The sequence below is a fragment of the Tursiops truncatus genome, chromosome 9 (genome assembly GCF_011762595.2).
Source record: "Tursiops truncatus isolate mTurTru1 chromosome 9, mTurTru1.mat.Y, whole genome shotgun sequence".
NCBI lineage: Eukaryota > Metazoa > Chordata > Mammalia > Artiodactyla > Delphinidae > Tursiops > Tursiops truncatus.
Window position 1 is genome coordinate 76,285,445 of NC_047042.1, and position 26,579 is coordinate 76,312,023.

At 38.9% G+C, this 26,579-nt stretch overlaps 1 protein-coding gene across 3 annotated transcripts in view; it reads left to right on the plus strand.

The window, feature by feature from the left end:
* The first annotated feature begins 8,535 nt into the window (after positions 1–8,535).
* The window catches only part of CPED1 (cadherin like and PC-esterase domain containing 1), a 303,604-nt gene continuing 285,560 nt past the window's right edge, over positions 8,536–26,579 (plus strand). The window contains exon 1 of one of the 3 annotated variants that reach the window (XR_012334048.1): positions 8,536–9,723. Coding sequence is in view for 1 of the 3 variants with exons in the window: in XM_019924796.3 (XP_019780355.2) it covers positions 9,475–9,723 (249 nt within the window). In the remaining 2 variants the exon portion in view is untranslated. Of the gene's footprint in view, positions 9,724–14,082; positions 16,187–26,579 lie in introns of those variants that run through there. The other 2 variants (XM_019924796.3, XM_073809873.1) reach the window with 2 other exon arrangements.

Below are 26,579 nucleotides of genomic sequence, written 5' to 3' on the forward strand. Positions count from 1 at the left end.
ATAGGAGGTCTCATTTGAACTGATTCCTAAAGACAGATGAAGCAGGGAAGGTTTTCCAGGCAGGTGAAATTGTTCTAGAGCCGCAAACATTGTGGGAATTTAAAAGTAGTCCGGAATGAGTGGACATGGGTTAGGAAGATGTGCTGTCAGGGAAGGGAGATGGAGAGCTAAGCGAGAGTCTACTCGTGGGCATTTTACACTGGGCCATGGAATTGTTTGTCAATAGGAGCAGTGATAGCATTTACATGTTGTCCGTTAAATACTTTATGATTTAACAGTTTAGCGAAATCATAGCACTTTTCTTATTGAGATTATAAACTAAAGATGGCAAAAATTAATTAGTCTATAACTTGGAAGTTGCTTAAAAATTCTAAATTTAGGGTGAAACTTTTCTCCCAATTTTTGAAACTACAAATCAGAATTGCTAGTCAAGAGTTTTAGATTCCCCTATTTAGATGATAAAATCTAAATTATTAAAACAGATTGTAATCTCTGAACCAGGATCTTAATATTCATGTTTTGATTTTGCTGCAGAGAAACAGTTTAAAGTGATTAAAAGATGAAATGACTTGAAAGTTGTTTTGTGTTTAACTTAAGTTTGATAATAAGGAAGAGATATACCCCCTTCTGGCCATTTCCATTTTAAAGTAGTAAGTTGTGTATATCTTTTAAGTCAATATTTTAACTTAATAAATAAGATAAATGACTTTATTTGCTAACAAATTCCTGGAAACCTAGACATAGTAAAATGTTTATTTGAAAGAGATTTAATAATAAATTCTTCAGAGCCATATACTTTTCTTCACTCCTGGCAAAGGAGACTATAAAGAGAACATTATAATCATTCATTTTTCTGCTGCTCATTGAAAATTCAGAAGCCAGTGTGGGAGGTGAGGGTGAGGAATGTGTACAGGTGTGTGTGTTGCTTATTCCCGTTCCCCACTTCTACTGGCCTGTTAGTGAAGAAGAGTAGTTTTTCATAGGAAAGTGTATACTTGCTAGTCTTAATGATGAACTAGTTTAAAACATTTACAAGTTTAATATTGCTTGTAGGAAAAAACAGTGGTCATATTTTAATTCATTTTGCACTGTTAAATCTACTCCAGTAGAGGGACCCTCCATGCTAATACGTTAAGAATAATTATAATTGGTACCAAGTTACTTTAAAAAGCTGTCGAGGTCAAATGGAATACAAGGGGCCAGGCAGAAATATTTCTAAATAACCCTGAACATAAATATGAGTCAGTTCATTGGAGTGATTTTGCTAATATTATAATTAGCCTAGTAGAAACTTTTAATGTGACCTCCCCAGTATGTCCCATTAGAATTTATCAATTTTTTATTTGTATCCTTGAAGCATTTATATATTTATCTTCAATATGACAAATAATTGTTTTCTTGAGTAGTTTGAGGCATTGATCATAAGGATAATTTTTTTCTTGGGTTTCCCAAGTGCGCCAAAAGCTTCTTCACTTTTCCAATGGTTGCCACTTATGAATGTTTGAGAGAGTTCCCTTATCTGTTGAAAACAAAACAAAACAAAACATAAAAAAGCTCATATATTAGCATATGATTTAAATATAGAAGTAGTCTTTTGACTTTATGTGGTATACATGTAACCAAAGAACCATACTCTGTCAAAGAACGTTTCCTTCTTAGCCACTCAGATTGGCTAAATGAATGCCAGTCTTCATTGGAGTGATAAGACCAAACCTACCCCTTCCCATCTCCCATCACACACATCAGTCTTTCGGGGAGAAAATTTAATGCTGGGAAAATTTCAAAATACTTTTTGTTTTCTGAAAATAAAAATGGATGATTGAACTGTGGTTACATTTTTTAAAAGAAAACAAGCTAAATTATGTGGCTATCTTGAGAAAATTTCTTTCAGTGTATTATGGTTTCCAAGGAATATGATATTGTCAATCTACAGAGAAGAGGACTGAAACTTCTAATTAAGGTAAAGAAGATAATTTGCTACTATGATATAACAAATTGAATTTGTTCATGTTTTATGTATTAATTGATAAAAAATTAGGAATTCTGGCTCCATGCCAAGGTGTAAGTTTACATCTCAAAATAGTAAAACATTGGAGATGTATAATTCATTGGATTAAATATTTACCATTCTACCTGTGTAGAGGATGCGAACCTTAAAAGCAAATTTGGAAGGCTTAAAGGAAATAACAGGCGCAAGTTGCATTTGTTTGGGGGAGCAGTATAATTACGCATTCAAGGAATGGTTAAAAATCCCAGTGAAGCTAATTCTGTCATTGCCACAAGCTGCTCAGGGACTCACTATTCTAAATTAAGTAACAGACCATCTTTGGCACCCACATGTAAAAATTGTGCAACAAACTATTCCTTTGGTTAAACTTCAGTTTCCCAACGTTAGCCCTACTGACATTTTCTGCCAGATGATTCTTTGTTGTGGTGGTGCTGTCGTGTGCATTGTGGGATGTTTAGCAGCGTTCCTGCCATCTACACACGAGATGTCATTAGCATCCCTCCTGGGCCCACAAGTTGTGACAACCAGAAAAGGCTGTAGACAATGCCAAATGCCCTCTGGGGAACAAAATTACCCGCACTGGGTTAAATGTTAACAAGATGTGAAATATTTCTTGTGGGAAAAATGGCAATAATATGGGAAAATATTTGAATTTATGATGTATAGACCTCTACAAATGGGAATTTTTTAATCATTTGCAGGAAGACACTGATAGATACTGCAAGAATAGGGAGATGAGTAAAATAGTTTCTGTCAGAAAGCAGTTTATACTGTAAAGAGATATAAGTACACTGATAACTAGAATACAGCATGGAATATGATAAAAGTAATTTTGGGTACTGGTGCAAGCAAATTCAAAATGCTTATGAAGAGAGAAAGTTGTGAAAAATAAGTAGAGTGACTGGTCAAGAACTATGGAGAGCTGGCGAGTGTACGTCCCATTTCAGAAAGGCAGCACCGAGTGTTCTCATATGGACTCTCCAGGAGATTTATGTGCTCAGAAACACTGGTCTAGTGGACAATTTAAAATGATAAGCATTTAGGGACTTCCTTGGTGGTGCAGTGGATAAGACTCCGTGCTCCCAATGCAGGGGGCCTGGGTTCGATCCCTGGTCAGGGAACTAGATCCCACATGCATGCCGCAACTAAGAGTTTGTATGCCGCAACTGAGGAGCCGGGAAGCCGTAACCAAAGAGCCCTGGAAACGCAACTTAGGAGCCCACCTGCTGCAACTAAGACCCGGTGCAACCAAATATATAAATAAATATTTGTTTTTAAATGATAAGCATTTAGTCTGGAGGATTTAGTCTATCTGGACTGTTTTGTTCATCTAGAGATTTAAAGACTATAGAATGTATCTGTTCAAGCAAACATCAAACAAGAAAAAGTAGAAAAACGAAGATTTTCACTGTGGTATTTTATTTCCATGTGTAAATTGAACAAATGCTGTGCCTGAGGGAAGTCCCTTCTACCCTTTAATGCAATTCCCAGACCTCTGCAAATCCTGAGCTCACCATTCAGCAGCCTAGAGTGGTTTTAGAACCACTACAAAGGAAGGGAAAAATCTTTTTTTTTTTTATTGAACTAAAACCCCATAAAGTTTCAGTGATCTTAAATTGAAGTCCATAGATTTGTACAAAAAGTGACTCCACATAATGTTTAGGAGAGAGGCAATGGAATTGCGTTAAAAGGAAATTAAGCAAGTTTAAATGTTGATTGCATTAGAAATTGCAGAAAACTTGCAAAACAGTTTTCGGATTTCTCTTCATACTCCTCCAGCATATCAAGAACAAGACGTGAGCCTAACTGTAGTTGGAACTTTTGGTTTTTCATTATAATGAGTGGGAGGTGTAAAGTTCTAAAGACAAGTGAAAGGACGCATGATGCTAACCCTGGTATAAATTAGTGCTCTGTGTTTGCATGGCTTTGTGGGATAACACATGATCAGGTGTATATGCACGTACCTTACACTAGTGCAGCATTTTCGTCCACAAGGACAGTGTGGGCCCTAAGGCAAGAATCTGACCTTGCACACAGACTTTTCTTTTCAATCTTGCATATATTTTGCACCATTGAGAGTAACCACATAAACTTGACCCATGTGGTTGTTCTTATTCTACCCAAAAAACAAAAGAGGTTTTGCTTTGTGAGTTTACAACTAAAGGTAGTGGTAATATAACAGTATTCTCAGATAAATGAAGATAATGGCCTTCCTAGTCTGACTTATAATATCTTCATTAATAAATCATGTGGGGAAGAAACTTTTTGGATTCCTGTCTACAGATGGCTAAATAAACCCTTTAACTTAGAAATTAGAGCCATCCTTGATCAGGACCGAACTCTCCAGTTCTATCCTTAGTCGTCTCCCACTAAGACATAAAACCTGCAGCAGTTGAAATATTTGTGACTTTTCAGGGCCCAGTTGAGAAACTGCCACTTTCCTGAAGCTTTCCTTATCACTTCTCAAAAGATGTGGACTCCCAATTACAGTTTTCCATGGTACTTGACTTACCTCCATCTTAGTTGTGGTTGGGAATGCTGTGTTTATCAGCCTCTTTTCCTTTTCCTCTTGGGCATGTAGCTAAACCTCATTTTCCATCTCAGTTTCAGTTAGGTGGGTCCATATAATTGGGCTCTGACCAGTAGAATGTGGACCGAAGGATATATGCCAATTTGAAGCTTAGTCCCAAAAGACCTCTCACATAATTCTCCTTGCCTTTCTCATTTCTCATCTGCTAGTAGGGTTCAGAGGATCTCAGTGGGTGTCCAAGATTCTAGAGTATGGAAAGTCACCAGGTGGAAGGACCTTGGGTGCTAAATGTCTTAATGGAAACTGATAAACACTGGAAAATTATGAGTGCAAAACGAGATTTTATTGTATCAAGTCTCTGAGATTTCAAAGTTATTTGTTACAGAAGTTATCCTATCCTGACCAATTCATCATTGTGTTTATCATATTTTAGTCATTTATGGTATTTGTTATATGTCTTCAGTTTTCCACATTGCCTGGGATGATGTTTTTGCATAGTAAAGATTCAATATGTAATTCGTGATTTAAAAGTTTCCTGTATGTTCAGAGCTTATGGGGAAATTTCCATGGTCATTATTTGAAGAGAGGTGGTAGGAGCTGGGAAGAGGTCATTCAGACTCTCTAGGGAAGAGGTACTGGAAGGTGAGTGCCCAGGTGTGACTGACAGCACCCCCAGGACTTAACTCATGACATCACCACTAGTATCTACAACTGAATTTTACATCACTGTGGTCAGAAGCTTTCTTGTTTTTTCTTTCTTTTTTTTTTTTTAAGAAGATGTTGGGGTAGGAGTTTATTAATTAATTAATTTATTTTTGCTGTGTTGCGTCTTCGTTTCTGTGCGAGGGCTTTCTCTAGTTGTGGCAAGCGGGGGCCACTCTTCATCGTGGTGCGCGGGCCTCTCGCTATCGCGGCCTCTCTTGTTGCGGAGCACAGGCTCCAGACGCGCAGGCTCAGTAGTTGTGGCTCACGGGCCTAGTTGCTCCACGGCATGTGGGATCCTCCCAGGCCAGGACTCGAACCCGTGTCCCCTGCATTAGCAGGCAGATTCTCAACCACTGCGCCACCAGGGAAGCCCCAGGAGCTTTCTTGAAAGAAAAAGGCTTTCCCCTGCAGGAAACCAAGTGGGCCCAGAATCTGAAGACTTCCTCTTCTTACCAGGTTGCAACAGAGAGGAAATCCATGTCAAAAATGCATCCCTACAAGCGTAACTTCGGAGCCTCAGGTGACCTGTGAGATTATCTAGTGATCACTGAAGCCCCTATTTTATGAGGAAAGTGACACTCAAAGAGAGAAATACTTTCTCAGAGTTCCTGATAGGATACTGGAATCTTCTCTATTAGAGATAGCTTTATTTCTCTAGTTTAAAAAATAAAATAATTTTTAAAAATACCTTTTCAAACAACAATTATTAAATTCAACCTCTCCTTTCACCCCCACTTCATATCAAAACCGAATGGGAACATAAGTGTGATGGAAGAGTATGTTTTGTGTTAGAGAGGTTTGAAGAGGAAGATTGTTGTGTTTTGTCCAACCTTGAACTATAGAATTCTAAAAGACCTGCCACTCTATTGTCCCAGGTTGATGCCACTTAAATACAGGCCCTTGAATACTGAAGTGATTTAGGGAAAGAGGTACTTTATGAAATTATATGCACAAAAACGTTCAGTCTGAAACACTGCCAGAATCCACAGTTTCATATAATTCTACTGCGTGTTACCCTCCTACTCCTCTCACTGAAACAACTTACTCTCTGTCTTCACTGTTCCCTGATCTGACACCTCCAGACTCTAACACATGCTCCTACTTCACCTTGCCTTACAACTAGGGCGTAAGTACCCCCCACTTGTAGTCTCCGCCTTCCTCTCATCCCTCTCTTGCTCTGATTCTCCCAAACCAGCATCGGCCCCCCCACCATCACCTCAAAGAATAAAGGAAAGAGAACTAATACTAAGCGCTCATGTTTGCTTTGGGGGCTTCTCCAAGAGGCCCGATATTTGATAATTATCTGTTCATATGTCTGGCACCAAACCAGACTGAGCTCAGCCACAGGATTGAAAACATAACAGACATGCATTCAGCATGCGTTTTCCCAACACATGTGCACAGAACGCTTATCGTATACATTATTTCATCTAGTCACGCCAACAACACTTCAAAGGAAGAATTAGTATCCTCATTTCACAAATCACTTGTTTAAAACCATGTGATAAGAGGCAGTGCTATGATTCTAAACCCAGATGGGACTAACTCTAACGTCAGATGTTGTCGATGGACTGCCTTAGTCTATTTGTATCTTATTTCCCGCCTCTTCTTTCCAACTTCCCACTCTAATTATCCCTTTTCTCACTTCTGCAGATAGTCGTTTATTTACCATCTTCCCACTGGGTTTTTCAACCTGCCAGTATCATTTCTAGAACACTAATTTGCCATCTTCTGATTCCTGTTACTTGAAGTGTAGCTATAAAAATTAACTATGCTGTTGTCTTTCACTTCTCCCAGATCAAAGACAATATGATTTTAGCATCTGGTTTATGTTTTAAATTTAATAATGCATAAAAATAACCCCTCAGGTTCCTCAGACTCTCAGTCTTCAGACTTTTTGCCTTAATAGAAATGTGTGTTCATTCCTTTTCACCTAGTAAAGAACTTCATCTCACCTCAGATCACACCAACACAAGGACAATTCCAGTTTAGAGAACACCAATTCCTATTATCTCTCAAATTACATTGTAACTATATCTTCCAACACTACTGTTTAACCATTTCCTCTTAAAACTCTCTTGGCTTCTAAAAGTCAAATGCCACTTCATTTTCCCCTGCTATCAGTACTTCACTTGTCATGGGATTGAGGATTCTGAATCTATAAATAAAAAATATTTTAAAAAACTGGAGGGGATATATGCAAGGGTTCAGGATAAATCTAGCTTTAGTGTGAATACTTATTCTCTAAAACTTTAATTAATCTGTTAAGGTGTTAAAGTAGTTTCTTACAAGCGAGAAGGTAGATGACCTTTTGTCTCTGAATCTGTAATAGCGAGGCACCCGTAGGGGGCGCTCCGTCTCACAAAATACAAGTGACTGACAGTGTGCCTAAGGGATGGGATCACTTTAGAGGTGTGGCCTCACAGGAGAACCTCAGTCCACAAGAACGAGTTTTGGTCAGAAACAGGTCACAAAACCTATTTAGAAGAGCCTTGGAAGAATATCTGCTGTGAGCCTAAGCCAGTCCTGGGTGTCCAGAGATCGCAAAGCAAAGGCTGGGAGACGTGAGCAACATGCACTGGACAGATTGCCTTTCTCCATGGCATTCCCTGAGCCGACTCAGCAAAAGTGGATGGAGTTTGCAGACTTGCCCTGTTGGGGGTTCCTTGTGGCAGTCTGTATAGCATTAGATTGAGTTGACTTCTGAACAAAGCGTGCTGCGTACCCCTTTCTGATGACCGAAAGTTACCAACGTCTGCTATAGTCCACTCATCACGGGAGTGAAGTGTCAGGCAATTAGCCTTTGAAAGACTCAGCCCTAGTCCAGGAAAGGAGCAATAATGTGATATGAGTTAGGTACTGAGCAGAAAAAGATCATTTCCAGTGGAATCAGTGCATACAACAGACTTTCATGTTCTGAGGTCCAGACAGTACCCGTGACCCTCTTATCCCCATAAGAGTGACCGTAATTCCTTCGAGTGAAGATCCTCCCAATTCCCTCACCGAGCCTTTTTTATAGTCTCCCCCTCGACCTTTGACATCAGCTGACGAAGGGCTATTTGTTTTTCCAATGCTGTATTAGAAAAAAAAAAAACAGAAGGGGTCAAATATCAAATAATGTATTTAAAATTCTACAGCTCTGGGTGGACAGTCACATTTCAGGGGAAATGAGAAATGTTTCCAGTCTGGGGAAGCCCACCCTTTCTGATCCTGGGCTAACGGCGCGCTCCGGCCGCCCCCGAGGACCTAAGAGCCCGGGCCTTAGCCCCGCCCCCTCGCCGGACCGTGGCTGCGCTGCCCGCGGGCCCCGCGCCCGGCTCCCTGCGCCCTGTTCCCCGCTCCCCTCAGCGAGTGCGGCTGGCGCGCGCGTGTGGCTCTGTGTGCCTGCGTGAGTGTGTCCGTGGGTGGGAGATGAATTGGAGTCATACGACTGGGTGTTTCCTTCCGAGTGGTTTTGATCAGCAATCCATTAGGGGATCATGGAAAGTATTTTTGTTTTCTGGCTAAAAGGATGAAAACTGAGTAAGTACGTAGAACTTTGAACTCGAAACGGAATGAAACAAATACAAGGCAAACCCCGCGGATGGTAACCATGTCCCTTCAGACCCTGTATTCCCTTTTTCTGTTAAAAGCCGGGAAGGCTTACAGGGAAGTGGCAGTTTAAAATGGAATGAAGGGAAGCAGTTAAGAAACATGAAAGGCTGAAAGCAGGACAGCTTTAAAACCGGAGGAAAAATGAGGAACTGTTAAGGCAAGCTGGCCCGCCTCCAGCCGTGCAACAGGCACTGTGGTATAAACCTATTGCGTTCTCCGGTGCTGTTTTTAGACTCCAGATTTACTTTGGTGTTGTTTCTCTTTTCCTGTGAAGCTTTTACTGTGAGCTTAAGGATGTTGTGAAAAATAAGGCATTACCGGAAGCAACAGTTTGACAGCCTGGGGTACGCTCAGGTTATTAGTTACAACTATTATTATTTTGATGTCTTTTTTTAACCGAGGCCAACCACTTTTTACTGTCATCCATGGAAGGGCTCTTATTAAACGCCGCAGACTTTTGGGACCGATGATTCTTTGGCAGGATACTTCGGAAAGTTCTTAAGTGGGGATGGAGCTATCTTGATTTGATTTAAGTTGTGGAAAAAGAAGACAGATTTGTGTTTTTCATGCTGACAAAAAATAGCTGCTATGACTTTTCCGGCAACGTGGACAGGGGCCAAGTGAAGCTGAACTGGTCATGGTCTGTCGTCCAGTGTTCCTTTGTCGTCGGCGATTTTGCCCCCGGCCCTTCTTGGTGGGCTTGGTGGTGGCAATCTGTCTCTTCTACCAGACCCTGACATTCCGGGGGGCAAGGAAGCTCACAGCTGCTGTCCCTGAGGCTGCCCCAAACACACCCACCGAAACCCAGGCAAGCAGATGCAAGGAAGGATTGTCCCTGGACAAGCAGTGCTTACTTCTCTCCGATAAGGCACAGGAAGTCAGAAAGGTAAGGCGGTCATAAGCTTAACCTTGACATTCTCTGCAAAGATAGCAGTCTGCTTCTCTCTGTCCCTTCTGTAAGACTAAAATTAACTTCCATGAGGTCTGAAAAGGATCAGACTGTATACACAGTCCAGACAGTGACCTTATGACAGTGAAACACATGTTAGCTTAAACTTCTTACATTTACTTCCAGAGAGTCCTGGTCATTATTTTCTCTCAGAATTTCACTTCATTTCAGCTAAATGAAATAGACAATTTGGAGGAGATGGGAATGATGTGAATTCTTTCTAAAATACTGGGATTCTGAGAGATCTGAAGATTTACAGTTCAGGAACAAAAATCAAATATTCATAAAATTTGGTAAACGTTGAGTGTCTCTTTCCTCAAGGCAGTCAGTATGAGTGGTCAGACCATTCCAGACTTGAAGTTACTGCAAAATTACATTTTATAATTGGTTAAGTCTATTTGTCACATTTCTAAAGCAATACATTTATTTTTTGAAGCACTTAAAAAATAGTATAATAGGCTTCTTCAAAAGAATTGACACGGCATTTTATTGCTTATAGAATTAGAAAAATACAGATTATTCCATACTTATACTATTCTAATTAACTTTACTAATCTTACTTGTCAAGTGTTGGAAAAACACAAAACATAAGTAAATACACAGAATTTCTATTTTAATATACCACTCTGTTCATGCCTGTTAGTGAAATGAAGACCTTTAAAATAATCCAGTCTAGAAAAGAAACAGAAAAACACACACTCATATTCATGATAGCAAAACCACTGATTTCTATGCTACAGCAATAGTGTAGCAAGATAATTTAGGAATCTGTAAGTACTATCTTATATCTAGAGTAGATTTAGGTAGGTCCTATGATCATGGTTAGTGTTTGGAGCAGAATTTCTTGTTGAATACCAACACTTACTGCTACCATTATTGCTAACACCACACCATCTTGTTTAAAAAATTCTTTTATGTATTTCATTTCAGACTCATAACCTTCTGAGCTAGGTAAGGTAGGTATGATGACACTCAAAGATGTTTAGGCAGGCCACATTATGACATGATACATCCATCTGGTCCCTACTGCAGGGAAGATGCTCTAAAAAGTAAATTCAAATCTCTGATAACAATTTGTGAAACCACAGCTGTAAGAACTTACTGAAATACGAGATAATATCAGGTTTGAACAAAGAAAACGTGAAGACTTTTGAGTGATTATTTTATCAACAATGTCAAGAAATATCTTGACCAAGAAATAGGACAAAAAAGCAGATAATATCACTAGAAACATATCGAGATGAAACTTCAACGGCAAGTGTGAATCAAATATTAAATTAATTGAAGAATTTATATTTTTTGTTAATTTATACCAGCATTAACTTAACTCTTATCTACATTTTTAATACATCAAATTTATGATGGGTGTAAACTATGACTTTGAAAGTCACTTCTTGTTTGTTTCCAATAACTATAATTTCTTTAAAAATATTTGAGACGGTTTTGCTCTTTAAGTACCTAAAATTTTTGCTAAGAACTTTGGACAAAAAGGTTTTTATTCATTAACTTACGGCCTTTCTTACTCACTACTTGCCTTTACGGTGACTCCTGTTTTTGACTGTAACTTAGGCATATGTTAACTGTTATTTGTAGGCTGTCACAGAAAATTCCATTTCAGCTTTGGACCTCCTGTCACTTATAAACCATCTGAAACTTATTGGCTGCTCGTGTAAAACATTCACTCTAGAATGTTCTTCACAAAAAATGCCTAACACATGATGATTTTTTTCCACAGTCTTAAATATTTTAACTGTAAGCAAGATTCTGAAGTCACAATTATAGTTCAGAAGCTCAGTGGATATGAAAACTGAATTTCCAAACATTTGCCATGTACTTCTATTTTCAACTTAACTTGGGCCAGCCTTTGGTTTAGAGCCAGTTTTTATTAGACAGAAAGTATCATGTGGAAGTTAGTTAAAATCCAATATAAATTAGTTCTCCTTGTAATATATGTTCCAGAAAAGAATCAAATAATAATCACTTTTTGAAGATTAAATATTCTTTCAGACAGCTAAAGTGAAGAAAGAAATGTGTTTGGAGTACATACATAGATCCTTCTCAAAAACAGCTACTTAAGAAATTCATTAAAAAGATAACTGATAAGATGCTACCTAGATTTTCCTCAAGACCTAAAATATAGCTTTTTAGGCATTTTATAGAAGATGCAATGTTTCTATCTATAAATTTTGGGTTTTGTTATTACTTTTATTGGCAAACCAAAATATTCATTTTACTAGCGCTTTCCCTTACTTGTATCCATCCATCTTTAGGTGACTTTTAAAGTTACCTAAAACAGCTGGTTTTGACCTCAGGTTCATGGATTCCAGAAAGTATTTGGATGTATAAGATGTCTACCAAACCCAAGCATTTTATGCAAAAAATGTGTGTACATGTATGTGCTGTTCTCTGGGAAAAACTATGATCCTCTTCAGATATTCAGACCTAAAGAAACACCAGGAAATAAGACAATGCTTAAAAAGCAGTACATTTCAACTTTAATTGCCCCTTCAGGAAAAGTTGGGTCTGAGTTTATAAATCTAAAAAAGGAAAAAAAATCTTAACGAATCCACTAGAAGACATTTGAAAAACTATTTCAGTGAATGCTATAGTGTCTGCAGGGATAGACATTCTGAAACCGAAGTATACTCATAGCGTATTTCTCAAATCATAGTTTTCATACTTTCATGAATAAGCAATAAGTATTTCCCAGTTGTTTTGGTTGTAGTTGTTTCTAAGAGAGGACCTTTTATGCTTTACCAGCCAAGTAACAGAGCGTTCTGGAGTAGCAAATATTTAAAGGTAAGTGACTGTGCTCTTTACACCTTTGTAACTGGGATCTGGTTCAATGTCTAAAACTGTTTTCAGCACAGATTGAGATCATGGTATGGTATATGCCAACTTTCCGTAGTGAGGAAGTGCGCTCCCTCCTCTGGCCAAATTCCTTTTTCCATTCCAGCTTTACAAACAGCCTTGCTAAGCAGATGTAATTTTGTCATTTTTTCTGGGTTTTCTCCCAATATTAGTTGCTTGTGCTGTGTCTTAAAATTATTTCAACTTAATATATAAACTGAAGACAATTTGAGTTCTCTTCACTGAAGCAGGTCACACAATAGATTTATTTATTTTCCTAGAATCTAACATTTCAATATTCCATAACATAGGAAGCACATTAAATTATAAACAGACACAATGGAAGAAAATTTCCTTGGTAAATGCTCCTTTAATGGAAACTTAGCTCTTTGGGGAATATATTTGTACTCACCATAGCCATGTGTTTCTGATTATCTCTTGTTGATGTTCCACAAGGAGACTATTTCTTTGTTGTTTGACTCTTTGTTCTCCATTTCTTCTTGACTATTTTCAGTGACAGTTCCCTACAACTACTCTCCCAGTGTCCAACAATAAGCCAATGCAGATAAGTGAATGTTTTCACTACAAATACTTCTTATTTAATCTGTTTCTGTTTCTAATAATGCATGATATATTTAACATTTGAAAATTCTAAAAATTACTTGTTTAGTCTAGGTTTTCCCAAAACAGAACCTATGGCAAACACTTAAATGATAACATTGTATTGGTTGGTGCAATCCCAGGAATATGAGAGAGGGGGAAATAAAGAAAAAAGGAGAGCAACACAAATGGGTGAATTATCGAGAGACATTTCCAGAGAGGCCGTATTAAACTACTGCATCTCAGAACAGGCACCGGGGGAAAAGGGCAAGAAGGACAAGCAATTTATCTGTCTCCTGGCTTTCTCTTTCTTCCGTCTTTCATTGGTTAGAATTGGTCCCATGCTACCTCTAAGTAGTGTTGCATGGATTCTCTGGGTGGCCATGGGGGAGCCAGCGCCTCGGTGGGTGCAGTGCTGCCAGGTAAAAGTGGGGTGGACCCTCCTTTCAATCTGTAATGTGCATAGGAGCGTCCAGGTCTCTGGTGGGCACGGTGGTGAAAAGTGTCCATAGCTTTATGATCACAACAGTGGCATGAGTAATGCCCTTTGGAGGGGTAGGGCAGGGTGATCTAGTGTCTGATCCAGTAGTTGTGCTAATTTTGCTTTCTAAAATCCACAGAGAATTTCTAAATATGTTCCTACTCTTGGGAAATAGCATCACTTTCTTTAAATGAAATATTTGTAACTATCTCACTGAGAGCTCTCCTCTCCAACTGAAAAAAAACCCCTTCCTTCATCTTTACCTTTTCTCCTTCTCATCCCTTTCATTCATTCATTCATTTTCTTCATTTATTTAGTAAATATTTGTTGAACAATTTATACTTGCCAGACACTGTGTCAGGTACTGGTGATACAGAAATATACAGCACTCTGAGACAGACAAGTAAATAAAGAGAATGTTAGGGAATCCATAACTTTAAGGCAACATTTTGAAAGATGAGAAGGAACTAGAAAGTGTAGAGAAAGAAAAGAGTATTACAAGCAGAAAACACCGCATTTGCAAAGAAGAAATTAAAGAGTGTGTGTGTGTGTGTGTGTGTGTGTGTGTGTGTGTGTGTGTATGTATGTATGTGATGTGTTGAGGGAAGCAGAGCGAGAAGGCAAATAGATGAAGTAGAGAGTTCAGCAGGATATAGATGTCGGAAATGTGGGCATGATAAAGAGTGTAGATTCTGTCCTGAAGGCAACAGGGAACCCCCAAAGAATGAAAAGCAAAACGTGGCACGAATAGAGAGAACACTCCAGAATGCACATTGCAGAGTGGACTGGACGGGATCGAATTGAAGGCAGGCAGACCAGTTGAGATGCTGTTTTAGAGATGGGAGTTGTGCGACTGCAAGCGGAGGAAGCCCAAAGCTTGCCAGCAAACCACCAGACGCTCAGAAGAGGCCGGGAAGGATTCCTCTACAGGTTTCAGGGGTAGCATGGCACTGCTGACACCTTGATTTCTAGCTTCTAGCCTCCAGCGTTGTGAGACAATACATTTCTGTTGCTTTAAGCCACTCAGTGTGTGGTACTCTGTAATGGCAGCCCTGGGAAACTAATAAAATTGGGGAGGCAGAATGGTTCAGCATGTGAGCTCTCAAGTCAAATCAATAGCACTTGTTACCTTGCTACCTTGGGGACATTTCTTGACCTCTTCAGGATTTTCTTTCCTCACACGAACATGCATATATTATCACCTTACAAGACTACCGTGAAGCTTAAATGAGAGAAATCATGTGAAGCACTTGAAGTGTCTGGCGGGTAGGAAGTGCTCAGTTAGTATTAACTATCAGGATAATTATTATTTAATCTCTTTGAGGATTTACCCATCTCTGTAGTTTCTATAGACCCTAACATTTGGCCTTCCCAAAGTAGGTGAGCAATGAGTTATTGCTGGCAGTGAACATAAGTACTTGGGTAAGGAGAGTCTGAGATGAAAGATACATTGAGTTTCTCTCCCTGTTCTCCAGCCTCTAAGCTGTTGCCTTTTCGCAGTAAAATGAGCCTTTAGAACCAAGATAAAACCTAAGGAGGATGATAATGTCACTCAGAGTGAGGCCTGCTTACCTCTAAGCAAGGTCTTCGGTTTGGGCTGAATTTTTTTTTTTTTTTTTTAATTTACGATGCTAGCACTATCCGCACGTTATAGCTGAGGATATGGAGAGATGAGATGGGTGTAGAGTAGGGGAAAGAGGTTAAGATTTTTGACACTGAATAAATATTTATCTATTTGTTTACTATCTGTCTCCCTACATAGAATATAAGCTCCTTAACAGCAACGACTTTATTTGACTGGTTTATTGCTACATCCCCAGTGCCAAAACAGTATCTGATATCTCATGAGCACTGAATAAATATCTAGTCAATGAATGAATAAATAAATGAATCATGAGTTTAAGGGTCAGAGACAGTCCTCTTTAAAGCAGAGGCCAGGAGATGAGAGGAACTCCGCCCTTCTCTCTTTTTGCCTTCACTGAACTCTCAGGTCCTCCACTCCGTCTTTTCCCTGTACCAATATTCCTCGAAGTCCTTCCTGTACCATTTCTTGCACTTTTGCCTAGTGTAACGATCTTGCATTTTGCTACATTGAATTTCCTTCATCAGTTATTATACAGCTCTCTTCTTCTCTTCAGCTCATTTGTCTCTTTGGGATTCTTCTCCTCTAAATAAACATCCTCAAGTATCTACCATAAATTACAAAACAAAAAATCTCTCCTAACCTATATGCCTCGCTAAATACTTCCATCCCTCTTGGCTTCTCTGTCACCATCATTTAACCCCTCTTTGTCTCAAGCAATTTCCATTTTTTTAACACATGCTGACAAAAATTGAGGTTTTCCTTTTACATGTTTTTATATTTTAACCAGATTTGGATGTAAATATTCTAAAATAGAGCTGATGGCATCTAAAGACAGAGGTCTATGTATAGGAGTCTCTCAGGAGATGTTTTCAGCATACTAACAGGTATGTGATTTTCCTAGAATTGTTTGGGCTAATGATGAGCATTTAATGCTTGTGGATTTCTCTGAGATAGTTTTTTTGTTTGTTTTTATTAATCTACTTGCATATATTTTATTTTTTGATGTTTTCCTTATTAGTTATCTATTTTATACGTAGTAGTATATATATGTCAATACCAATCTCCCAATTCATCCCACCACCAGCCCCCCACCCCGCTTTCCCCACTTGGTGTCCGTACGTTTGTTCTCTTCACGTGTGACGCTATTTCTGCCTTGAAAAACGGTTCATCTGTACCGTTTTTCTAGATTCCACATATATGTGTTAATATATGATATTTGTTTTTCTCTTTCTGACTTACTTCACTCTGTATGACAGTCTCTAGATCCATCCACGTCTCAATAAATGAACCAATTTCGTTCCTTTTTATGGCTGAGTAATATTCCATTGTATATATGTACTACTTCTTCTTTATCCATTCATCTGTTGATGGACACTTAAGTTGCTTCCATGTCCTGGCTATTGTAAATAGTGCTTCAGTGAACATTGGGGTGCATGTGTCTTTTTGAATTATGGTTTTCTCTGGGTGTATGCCCAGTAGTGGGATAGCTAGGTCATATGGTAATTCTATTTTTAATTTTTTAAGGAACCTCCGTTTTGTTCTCCATAGTGGCTGTATCAATTTACACTCCCACTAACAGTGCAAGAGGATTCCCTTTTCTCCACACCCTCTCCAGCATTTGCTGTTTATAGATTTTCTGATGATGCCCATTCTAACTGGTGTGAGGTGGTACCTCATTGTAGTTTTGATTTGCATTTCTCTAATAATTAGTGATGTTGAGCAGCTTTTCATGTGCCTCTTGGCCATCTGTATGTCTTCTTTGGAGAAATATCTGTTTAGGTTTTCTGCTCATTTTTTGATTGGGTTGGTTGTTTTTTTGTTATTGAGCTGCATGAGCTGTTTATATATTTTGGAGATTAATCCTTTGTCCGTTGATTCGTTTACAAATATTTTCTCCCATTCTGAGGGTTGTCTTTTGGTCTTGTTTATGGTTTCCTTTGCTGTGCAAAAGCTTTTAAGTTTCATTAGTCCCATTTGTTTATGTTTATTTTTATTTCCGTTACTATAGGAGGTGGGTCAAAAAGATCTTGCTTTGATTATGTCAAAGAGTGTTCTTCCTGTGTTTTCCTCTAAGAGTTTTATAGTGTCTGGTCTTACATTTAGGTCTTTAATCCATTTTGAGTTTATTTTTGTGTATGGTGTTAGGGAGTGTTCTAATTTCATTCTTTTAAATGAAGCTGTCCAGTTTTCCCAGCACCCCTTATTGAAGAGACTCTCTTTTTTCCATTGTATATCCTTGCCTCTTTTGTCATAGATTAGTTGACCATAGGTGCCTGGGTTTATCTCCGGGCTTTCGATCCTGTTCCATTGATCTATATTTCTGTTTTTGTGCCAGTACCATATTGTTGTGATTACTGTAGCTTTGTAGTACAGTCTGAAGTCAGGGAGTCTAATTTCTCCAGCTCTGTTTTCTTCCCTCAAGATTGCTTTGGCTATTTGGGGTCTTTTGTGTCTCCATACAAATTTTAAGATTTTTTTGTTCTAGTTCTGTAAAAAATGCCCTTGGTAATTTGATGGGGATTGCATTGAATCTGTAGGTTGCTTTGGGTAGTATAGTCATTTTCAAAATGTTGATTCTTCCAGTCGAAGAACATGATATATCTCTCCATCTGTTTGTGTCATCTTTGATTTCTTTCATCAATGTCTTACAGTTTTCTGAGTACAGGTCTTTTACCTCCTTAGGTAGATTTATTCCTAGGTATTTTATTCTTTTTGTTGCAATGGTGAATGGGATTGTTTTTTTAATTTCTCTTTCTGATCTTTCGTTGTTAGTGTCTAGGAATGCAAGAGATTTCTGTGCATTAATTTTGTATCCTGAAACTTTACCAGATTCAATGATTAACTCTAGTAGTTTTCTGGTGGCATCTTGAGGATTCTCTGTGTATAGTATCATGTCATCTGCAAACAGTGACAGTTTTACGTCTTCTTTTACAATTTGTATTCCTTTTATTTCTTTTTCTTCTCTGATTGCCATGGCTAGGACTTGCAATACTATGTTGAGTAATAGTGGCAAGAGTGGACATCCTTGTCTTGTTGCTGATCTTAGAGGAAATGCTTTCAATTTTTCACCATTGAGAATGATGTTGGCTGTGGGTTTTTCATATATGGCCTTTATTATGTTGAGGTAGTTACCCTCTATGCCCACTTTCTGGAGAAAGTTGTAAATGGGTGTTGAATTTTGTCAAAAGCTTTTTCTGCATCTATTGAGATGGTCATATGGTTTTTCTCCTTCAGTTTGTTAATATGGTGTATCACATTGATTGATTTGCATATATTGAAGAATCCTTGCATCCCTGGGATAAATCCCATTTGATCATGGTGTATGATCCTTTCAGTGTGTTGTTGGATTCTGTCTGCTAGTATTCTCTTGATGATTTTTGCATCTATATTCATCACTGATATTGTTCTGTAATTTTCTTTTTTTGTAGTATCTTTGTCTGGTTTTGGTATCAGGCTTACGGTGGCCTCATAGAATGAGTTTGGGAGTGTTCCTTCCTCTTCAATTTTTTGGAAGAGTTTGAGAAGGTTGGGTGTTAGCTCTTCTCTAAATGTTTGACAGACTTCACCTGTGAAGCCATCTGGACCTGGGCCTTTGTTTGTTGGAAGATTTTTAATCCCAGTTTCAATTTCATTACTTGTGATTGCTCTGTTCATATTTTCTATTTCTTCCTGGTTCAGGTTTGGAAGGTTATGCCAGTCTAAGAATTTGTCCATTTCTTCCCGGTTGTCCCTTTTATTGGCATAGAGTTGCTTGTAGTAGTCTCTTAGGATGCTTTGTATTTCTGCAGTGTCTGTTGTAACTTATCTTTTTTCATTTCTAATGTCATTGATTTTAGTCCTCTCCCTCTTTTTCTTGATGAGTTTGGCTAAAGGTTTATCAATTTTGCTTATCTTCTCAAAGAACCAGCTTTTAGTTTTAGTGATTTTTGCTATTGTTTTCTTTGTTTCTATTTCATTTATTTCTGCTCTGATCTTTATGATTTCTTTCCTTCTACTAACTTTGGGTTTTGTTTGTTCTTCTTTCTCTAGTTCCTTTAGGTGTAAGCTTAGATTGTTTATTTGATATTTTTCTTGTTTCTTGAGGTAGGCTTGTATAGCTATAAACTTCCCTCTTAGAACTGCTCTTGCTGCATCCCATAGGTTTTGGATCATCATGTTTTCATTGTCCTTTGTCTCAAGATATTTTTTGATTTCCTCTTTGATTTCTTCAGTGATCTCTTGGTTATTTAGTAACATATTGTTTAGCCTCCATGTGTTTTTTTTTTTTTAACATAGTTTTCCCTGTGATTCATTTCTAATCTCATAGCATTGTGGTCAGAAAAGATGCTTGATATGATTTCAATTTTCTTAAATTTACTGAGGCTTGATTTGTGACCCAAGATGTGATCTATCCTGGAGAATGTTCCGTGCACATTTGAGAAGCAAGTGTAATCTGCTGTTTTTGGATGGAATGTCCTATAAATATGAATTAAATCTATCTGGTCTATTGTGTCATTTAAAGCTTCTCTTTCCTTATTTATTTTCATTTTGGATGATCTGTCCATTGGTGTAAGTGAGGTGTTAAAGTCCCCCCACTATTATTGTGTTACTGTCGATTTCCTGTTTTAGAGCTGTTAGCAGTTGCCTTATGTATTGAGGTGCTCCTATGTTGGGTGCATATATATTTATAATTGTTATATCTTCTTCTTAGATTGATCCCTTGATCCTTATGTAATGTCCTTCCTTGTCTCTTGTAACATTCTTTATTTTAAAGTCTATTTTATCTGATAGGAATATTGCTACTCCAGCTTTCTTTTGCTTTCCATTTGCATGGAGTATCTTTTCCCAACCCCTCACTTTCAGTCTGTATGTGTCCCTAGGTCTGAAGTTGGTCTCTTGTAGACAGCATATGTGTGGGTCTTGTTTTTGTATCCATTCAGCAAGCCTGTGTCTTTTGTTTGGAGCATTTAATCCATTCATGTTTAAGGTAATTATCGATATGTATGTTCCTAAGACTGTTTTCTTAATTGTTTTGGGTTGTTTTTGTAGGTCCTTTTCTTCTCTTGTGTCTCCCACTTAGAGAATTTCCTTTAGCATTTGTTGTAGAGCTGGTTTGGTGGTGCTGAATTCTCTTAGTTTTTGCTTGTCTGTAAAGCTTTTGATTTCTCCATCGAATCTGAATGAGATCCTTGCCAGGTAGAGTAATCTTGGTTGTAGGTTCTTCCCTTTCATCACTTTAAGTATATCATGCCACTCCCTTCTGGCTTATAGAGTTTCTGTTGAGAAATCAGCTTTTAACCTTATGGGGGAGTTCCTGTGTGTGTTATTTGTTGTTTTTCCCTTATTGCTTTTAATAATTTTCCTTTGTCTTCAATTTTTGTCAATTTGATTACTGTGTGTCTCGGCATGTTTCTCCTTGGGTTTTTCCTGCCTGGGACTCTTTGCGCTTCCTGGACTTGAGTGGCTATTTCCTTTACCATGTTAGGGAAGTTTTTGACTATAATCTCTTCAAATATTTTCTCGGATCCTTTCTCTCTCTCTTCTCCTTCTGGGACCCCTATAATGTGAATGTTGGTGCATTTAATGGTGTCCCAGAGGTCTCTTAGGCTGTCTTCATTTCTTTTCATTCTTTTTTCTTATTCTGTTCCGTGGCAGTGAATTCCACCATTCTGTCTTCCAGGTCACTTATCCATTCTTCTGCTTCAGTTATTCTGCTGTTGATTCTGTCTAGTGTATTTTTCATTTCAGTTATTGTATTGTTCATCTCTGTTTTTTTGTTCTTTAATTCTTCTAGGTCTTTGTTAAACCTTTCTTGCTTCTTCTCGATCTTTGCCTCTATTCTTTTTCCAAGGTCCTGGATCATCCTCACTATCATTATTCTGAATTCTTTTTCTGGAAGGTTGCCTATCTCCACTTCATTTAATTGTTTTGCTGGGGTTTTATCTTGTTCCTTCATCTGGTATGTAGTCCTCTGCCTTTTCATTTTTTGTATCTTTCTGTGAATGTGGTTTTCGTTCCACAGGCTGCAGGCTTGTAGTTCTTCTTGCTTCTGCTGTCTGCCCTCTGGTGGATGAGACTATGTAAGAAGCTTGTGTAAGTTTCCTGATGGGAGGGACTGCTGGTGGGTAGAGCTGGGTGTTGCTCTGGTTGGCAGAGCTCAGTAAAACTTTAATCCACTTGTCTGCTCATGGGTGGGACTGAGTTCCCTCCCTGTTGGTTGTTTGGCCTGAGGTGACCCAGCACCGGAGGCTACTGGGTCTTTGGTGTGGCTAATAGCGGACTCTGAGAGGGCTCATGCCAAGGAGTACTTCCTGGAACTTCTGCTGCCAGTGTCCTTGTCCCCGCAGTGAGCCACAGCCACCTTCTGCTGCTGCAGGAGACCCTCCAGCACTAGCAGTAGGTCTGGTTCAGTCTCCTATGAGGTCACTGCTCCTTTCCCCTTGGTCCTGATTCACACACTATTTTGTGCAGTCTCTGTTTCCCTCAGTCCGTCTAAGTCCTGCAATCAAATCCTGCTAGGCTTCAAAGTCCGATTCTCTGGGAATTCCTGCTCCCATTGCCGACGCACAGGTTGGGATGCCTGACGTGGGGCTCAGAACCTTCACTCCAGTAGGTGGACTTCCGTGATATAATTGTTCTCCAGTTTGTGAGTTACCCACCCAGTGGTTATGGGATTTGATTTTATCGTGATTGCGTTCCTCCTACTGTCTCACTGCGGCTTCTCCTTTGTCTTTGGATGTGGGGTATCTTTTTTGGTGAGTTCCAGTGTCTTCTTGTCGATGATTGTTTAGCAGTTAATTGTGATTCCGGTGCTCTTACAATAGGGGGTAAGCATACATCCTTCTACTCCGCCATCTTGAACCAGTCTCTCTCTGAGATAGTTGATTAGAGCTATGTTAAATTTTTACAGTGAAATATGCACATGGATGAAAAATTGTTCATACTGAGAGAATTTTATACAAATTCGAATTTGCTTACATTAGACAAACTTTAATGAAGTCTTGATGAAGCTCATATTTAAGCAAGTTATGTTACATTTCCTTTGAACCGAGGAATTAATCAGTTTATAGGTGTCATTCTCTCTTGTGTTTTTTTTTGCACAATAGTGGCAACAGCCTCTGCCTTTCTCTCTGTAAGCAATTCTGTTTCTTGTTCTAATGGAATTGGAAACTCTCATAAGATAAACCCTCTGAGATGGAAACCACTGGATACACTGACATTATAAAAAGTGCTTCCTATTATCAACTTGGAGTCTGTGGCCTTTGGGGTGAAAAAATGTTTTGGTTTTACTTTTCTGTTTGGTTTCCACTGGATATTTTTTCTAGGGAGCCATTCTCACTAAAACGATGAGCTCATGTTCTAAAATAGGATTTATGTTCTCTAACAGAAACTATACCAAAGTTGGAAATCTGCAAGGTAAAAGTCTTTTGTCAACCTTTGTACTTTACAAAGACTTGTTCAAAATGCAAACCAAAATATCTTGGTTATCAGGCACAGGGTTAAAAAAGGAATATAATGATAGAAGACGTCTTGATTGAGTCTTGTTTATATATAAGGATCTTAATGAAAAAAATTTATTCAACTTTCAATTAAATTCACTAATAGAGGCTTTGGGTACTTAATAGATGAACCAAAGTAATAATTAAAAAGAGCACATGAATTTGAAAGTGCAGAATGGGTCCTATCAACGTGTTCTGAAATGGAACTGCATTGGTTTCACTAATCCTTACTTGGGGACTCTGAACAGAACCCCCCACCAGTTTGCTTGTACTGCAACCCAATCAGAAGAACTCTTTAAGGGGGAGGCTCTGAGACTCTGCATATTGATGGGGAGAACAGACCTGACCATCCCCAGCAAGGCTTCTAACCCCAAACCTGTTTAGTATACGGAATAAGCAGTCTAATAGAGCATCAGAATGTTGTGGAACAAACATGGGCTTTCTTACACATTGGTTCAAATTCCAGATGTGTCATTTACTAGCTATAGCACATAGACAAATTTTACCTGGACTTCTAAACTCTCAATTTTCTCGTTGGAAAAATGAAGCTAACTAAGCCTTACTTGTGAAAACTGATTATATGTTTGAAAACAGTAAGCATGGTGGCTGACCAGAGTTGGTGTTCAATAAATTATGGTGTCCTTCTTGCCCCTGAGAAGCTGGGTTTAAGCTCTGACCACAAAAACAAGCCCTTTAAAGGGCTTATATTTGTTTCAATAATGCACGTATAGTACATATTTTTGATCCTCAGCCTATGTGCTTTCTTCGTTATATTTTGCTTAGGCAGGTGTGTAAAGCGGTGTGTCCTATACTAACCGTCTGTCACTTTTCTTTTTGACACTCTCAGTGCAGTCAAACGCAGGCACATTGCACTGGTTTTCCAGGGCTGTGCACAATACTTCCTTCTTCTCCCACTCAAGAAAGTGTTTGCCTGCAAGTAGTGGGCATGCAGCACGTGTTCCCTGATTTATAAAGTGTAAATTATTACAAATTTTGATATTTTAATTCTTTTTATAGCCAATATAGCCAATATCTTATAACATACCTCACAGCTGATCTTGACAAAAAGAACCCGGTATCTGCTGCCATTCTGACTATGACTAAGAGAGACATCTGGGGAAGAGTGGCCAGTTCAGGATGGGAGAGTCAGGCAAGGGAAAAAGCCTGATGACAATGACTAATCTATGGGAAGAAAGGAGAATTTATTTAAATAGTAATATTGCTCCAGGATCCTGGTGTTTCTCGTCGGTTTTGCAATAAGAAAAAGTGGATGGTGTTGGGCTGGTGGTGTAGACTTCTGGAAACCTCCTGAACCACCCGTTAAAAGTCTGTGTATCTGAGGCAGATCTTGTTGCGCCCCACTCACAGTCTCCAGGCAAAAGAGAACACACACAGATGGGGACCCGGAACTGATGCTGAAAAGTTGAGTGACCATGGACAAGTGACCCTTTGGGGTTCATTTTCGCGGACTGCGGCATGTGGGTGGGAATGCCTGTTACAGGGATGATATGGGATCAAGTTAGGCACGAATTAGGCAGAATGCTTTGGAAAACATGGAGATTATAAAAGGCAGGCGACTAAGCATTGTCACATTTGTTAAAAGGTAAACTGAGGCACATTGGAAATTTTAAGACTTTATTTGAGCAAAAGTAGATTCCAACTGGGCAGCACCAAACCTGAAGTGGCTAGGAACGCTCCGAGGGCACGAGCCCAGGGAGAGACTTTTACGGAGAAAAGGTGGAAGGAAGCAGAGCAAGGCAATTATCGATTGGCCACAACTTAAAGCCTCCTTTGCTGCTTGTCATTGGTTGTCCTTAAGTGTCAGTTTCAAAACCTCCACTTTGATTTGCTTATATAGACCGCTGGCATTACAGCCACCTCAGTCTACAGGCCTACTTGTTCAATTAATTTAACACGTCCCAAAGAATAAGGCCATGAAAATATTCTCATTGCACTTGGCGCCTCTGAGGGAGAAGAGTGCATATATACAGCATAACTGTGAGTACCAGGAATACTCCTTCTTCTCTTTAAAAACTTATAGTATAGTGTGCTATACAGATGTCAGGTTATAGTTATTTTTGAAAATGCCACTAGGAGTCCAAATTGGCACTGTCACAGTTGAGTTTCACTGTTTCTTTAACAAGTGATAGGAAGTATAATAGCATTCCAATAGTTTCAGCCTTAAACCTGCTTCTTTCCTAGTGGAAAATCTAGCATTAATTTAGCCAAAGTGCACAGATGCCTCAGGAAAAATGGAACAGGAAATTAACTTTTATGTGGCAGGCAGGAACTGCCTGACTTTAGCAAAGTATCAGCCAGAAAGTCGATTTTCATACTGAGCAGTAAACCTTCCCTACTGGACACACCCAGAGGGCAGAAGTGATTTCAAATGGGTTTTTCCTCACTCCTCCATTTATTATTAATTATTTTTTCCGAGTAAATAGTGAAAATTAATAACACATCTGAAGCTTCCTACACATAAGCTAACCCTATTTATCCATGTATTTTAGCGCTATACATAAGCTATTTTTAGAGCAGATAGATTTGGAGCAGTTAATTTTCTTTTTCATGGGGGAGTATAGAGGCAAAAAGAGGTAAGCTGATTACTTTTCTTTTAAAGAAACAATGGTTAAAGTAATACTATGTCTGCTTTAAACACACTTGTTTGCTGTAGAGCAGAGAAAATGTATTTGTGAAAATATCTTCTGTCAGAAATAGAAACCTCAAGAAGCTAGAATTGTCTCCTGCTTTTAATATAAAATAACAACACTTTAAAAGGAGCCCTTCTCTGTGATATAAATGGGAGGATGTCTCATCATCCAAAGATGTGCACATGATCTTAAGCACAATTCTTAGCAAAACCCTGAACAAAGTAACCAAGTACTTGCAATAATGCAACCACTCCCTGAGAAATCTAGCATTTACACAAAACCTTCTAATAAATTACTGGCAGTTACATCAGGGCAGGGATCAAGTTTATACAATGCCTGGCACATAAAACGTTGAATGAATGGATGAATGGGAACTCGTATAATTCACGCTGTGTGTCCAGTACAGGACTTCCTGTGGTGGCCAGCAGTCCTTAAATTCTTCTTTTGGGCTTTCAATTGGGTTCTTAAACACTGATCTTCACCGGGTTCATCCAGGTCCTTCTCCATTTATAAGATGTCCTTACCTCCTGCTTTCCTGAGAAAACCAAAGCAATCTGTTGTGTTTGAAGAGGTGCTTTCTTCTTTAGGCCTGACCTATGAGATCATCTGGTGGACCCTTTAAAAATAAACTGGACTTCTAGCAAGAGAACTTACTTTTCTAGCCAGTCACAGAAAAAAAAAAAAATGGTATTCTGCAATCCCTTACGGAAAGGATTATAGAGTTTAGGGAGTTGAAAATTTGATAACAGTATTAGATGATGTCTTATTCCTTCCTCTAAAGATAGTGCTTATGTTGTGGTATTACTGGATATTGTCATTTCCTGCCAATTTTTGATTTTTAAAGCAAAAAGTTGGCCATGAAATACTTAAACATTCTAGAATGGGTGTGTAATTTGGAGAGCTCTAAGATTTTGGCAGGAATACGTGAGGTTGTGGTATGAGGTGGTGGTGTGATGGTACAGCATCTGGCAATGCGAAGAGGATCAGGGTGGACAGGGTGGAGGCTTCTAACGGGGAAGCACAGAGAAGAGGGCTCTCAGGGCTCAGTCAGGCTGGGAGGAGAGTTACCCAGGGTCGTCCTCAAGCTTGTGTATTGGTACTGGCCAGGGAGCTGAAGGGACAAGATGAGGAGACCATAGAGTGTGAAC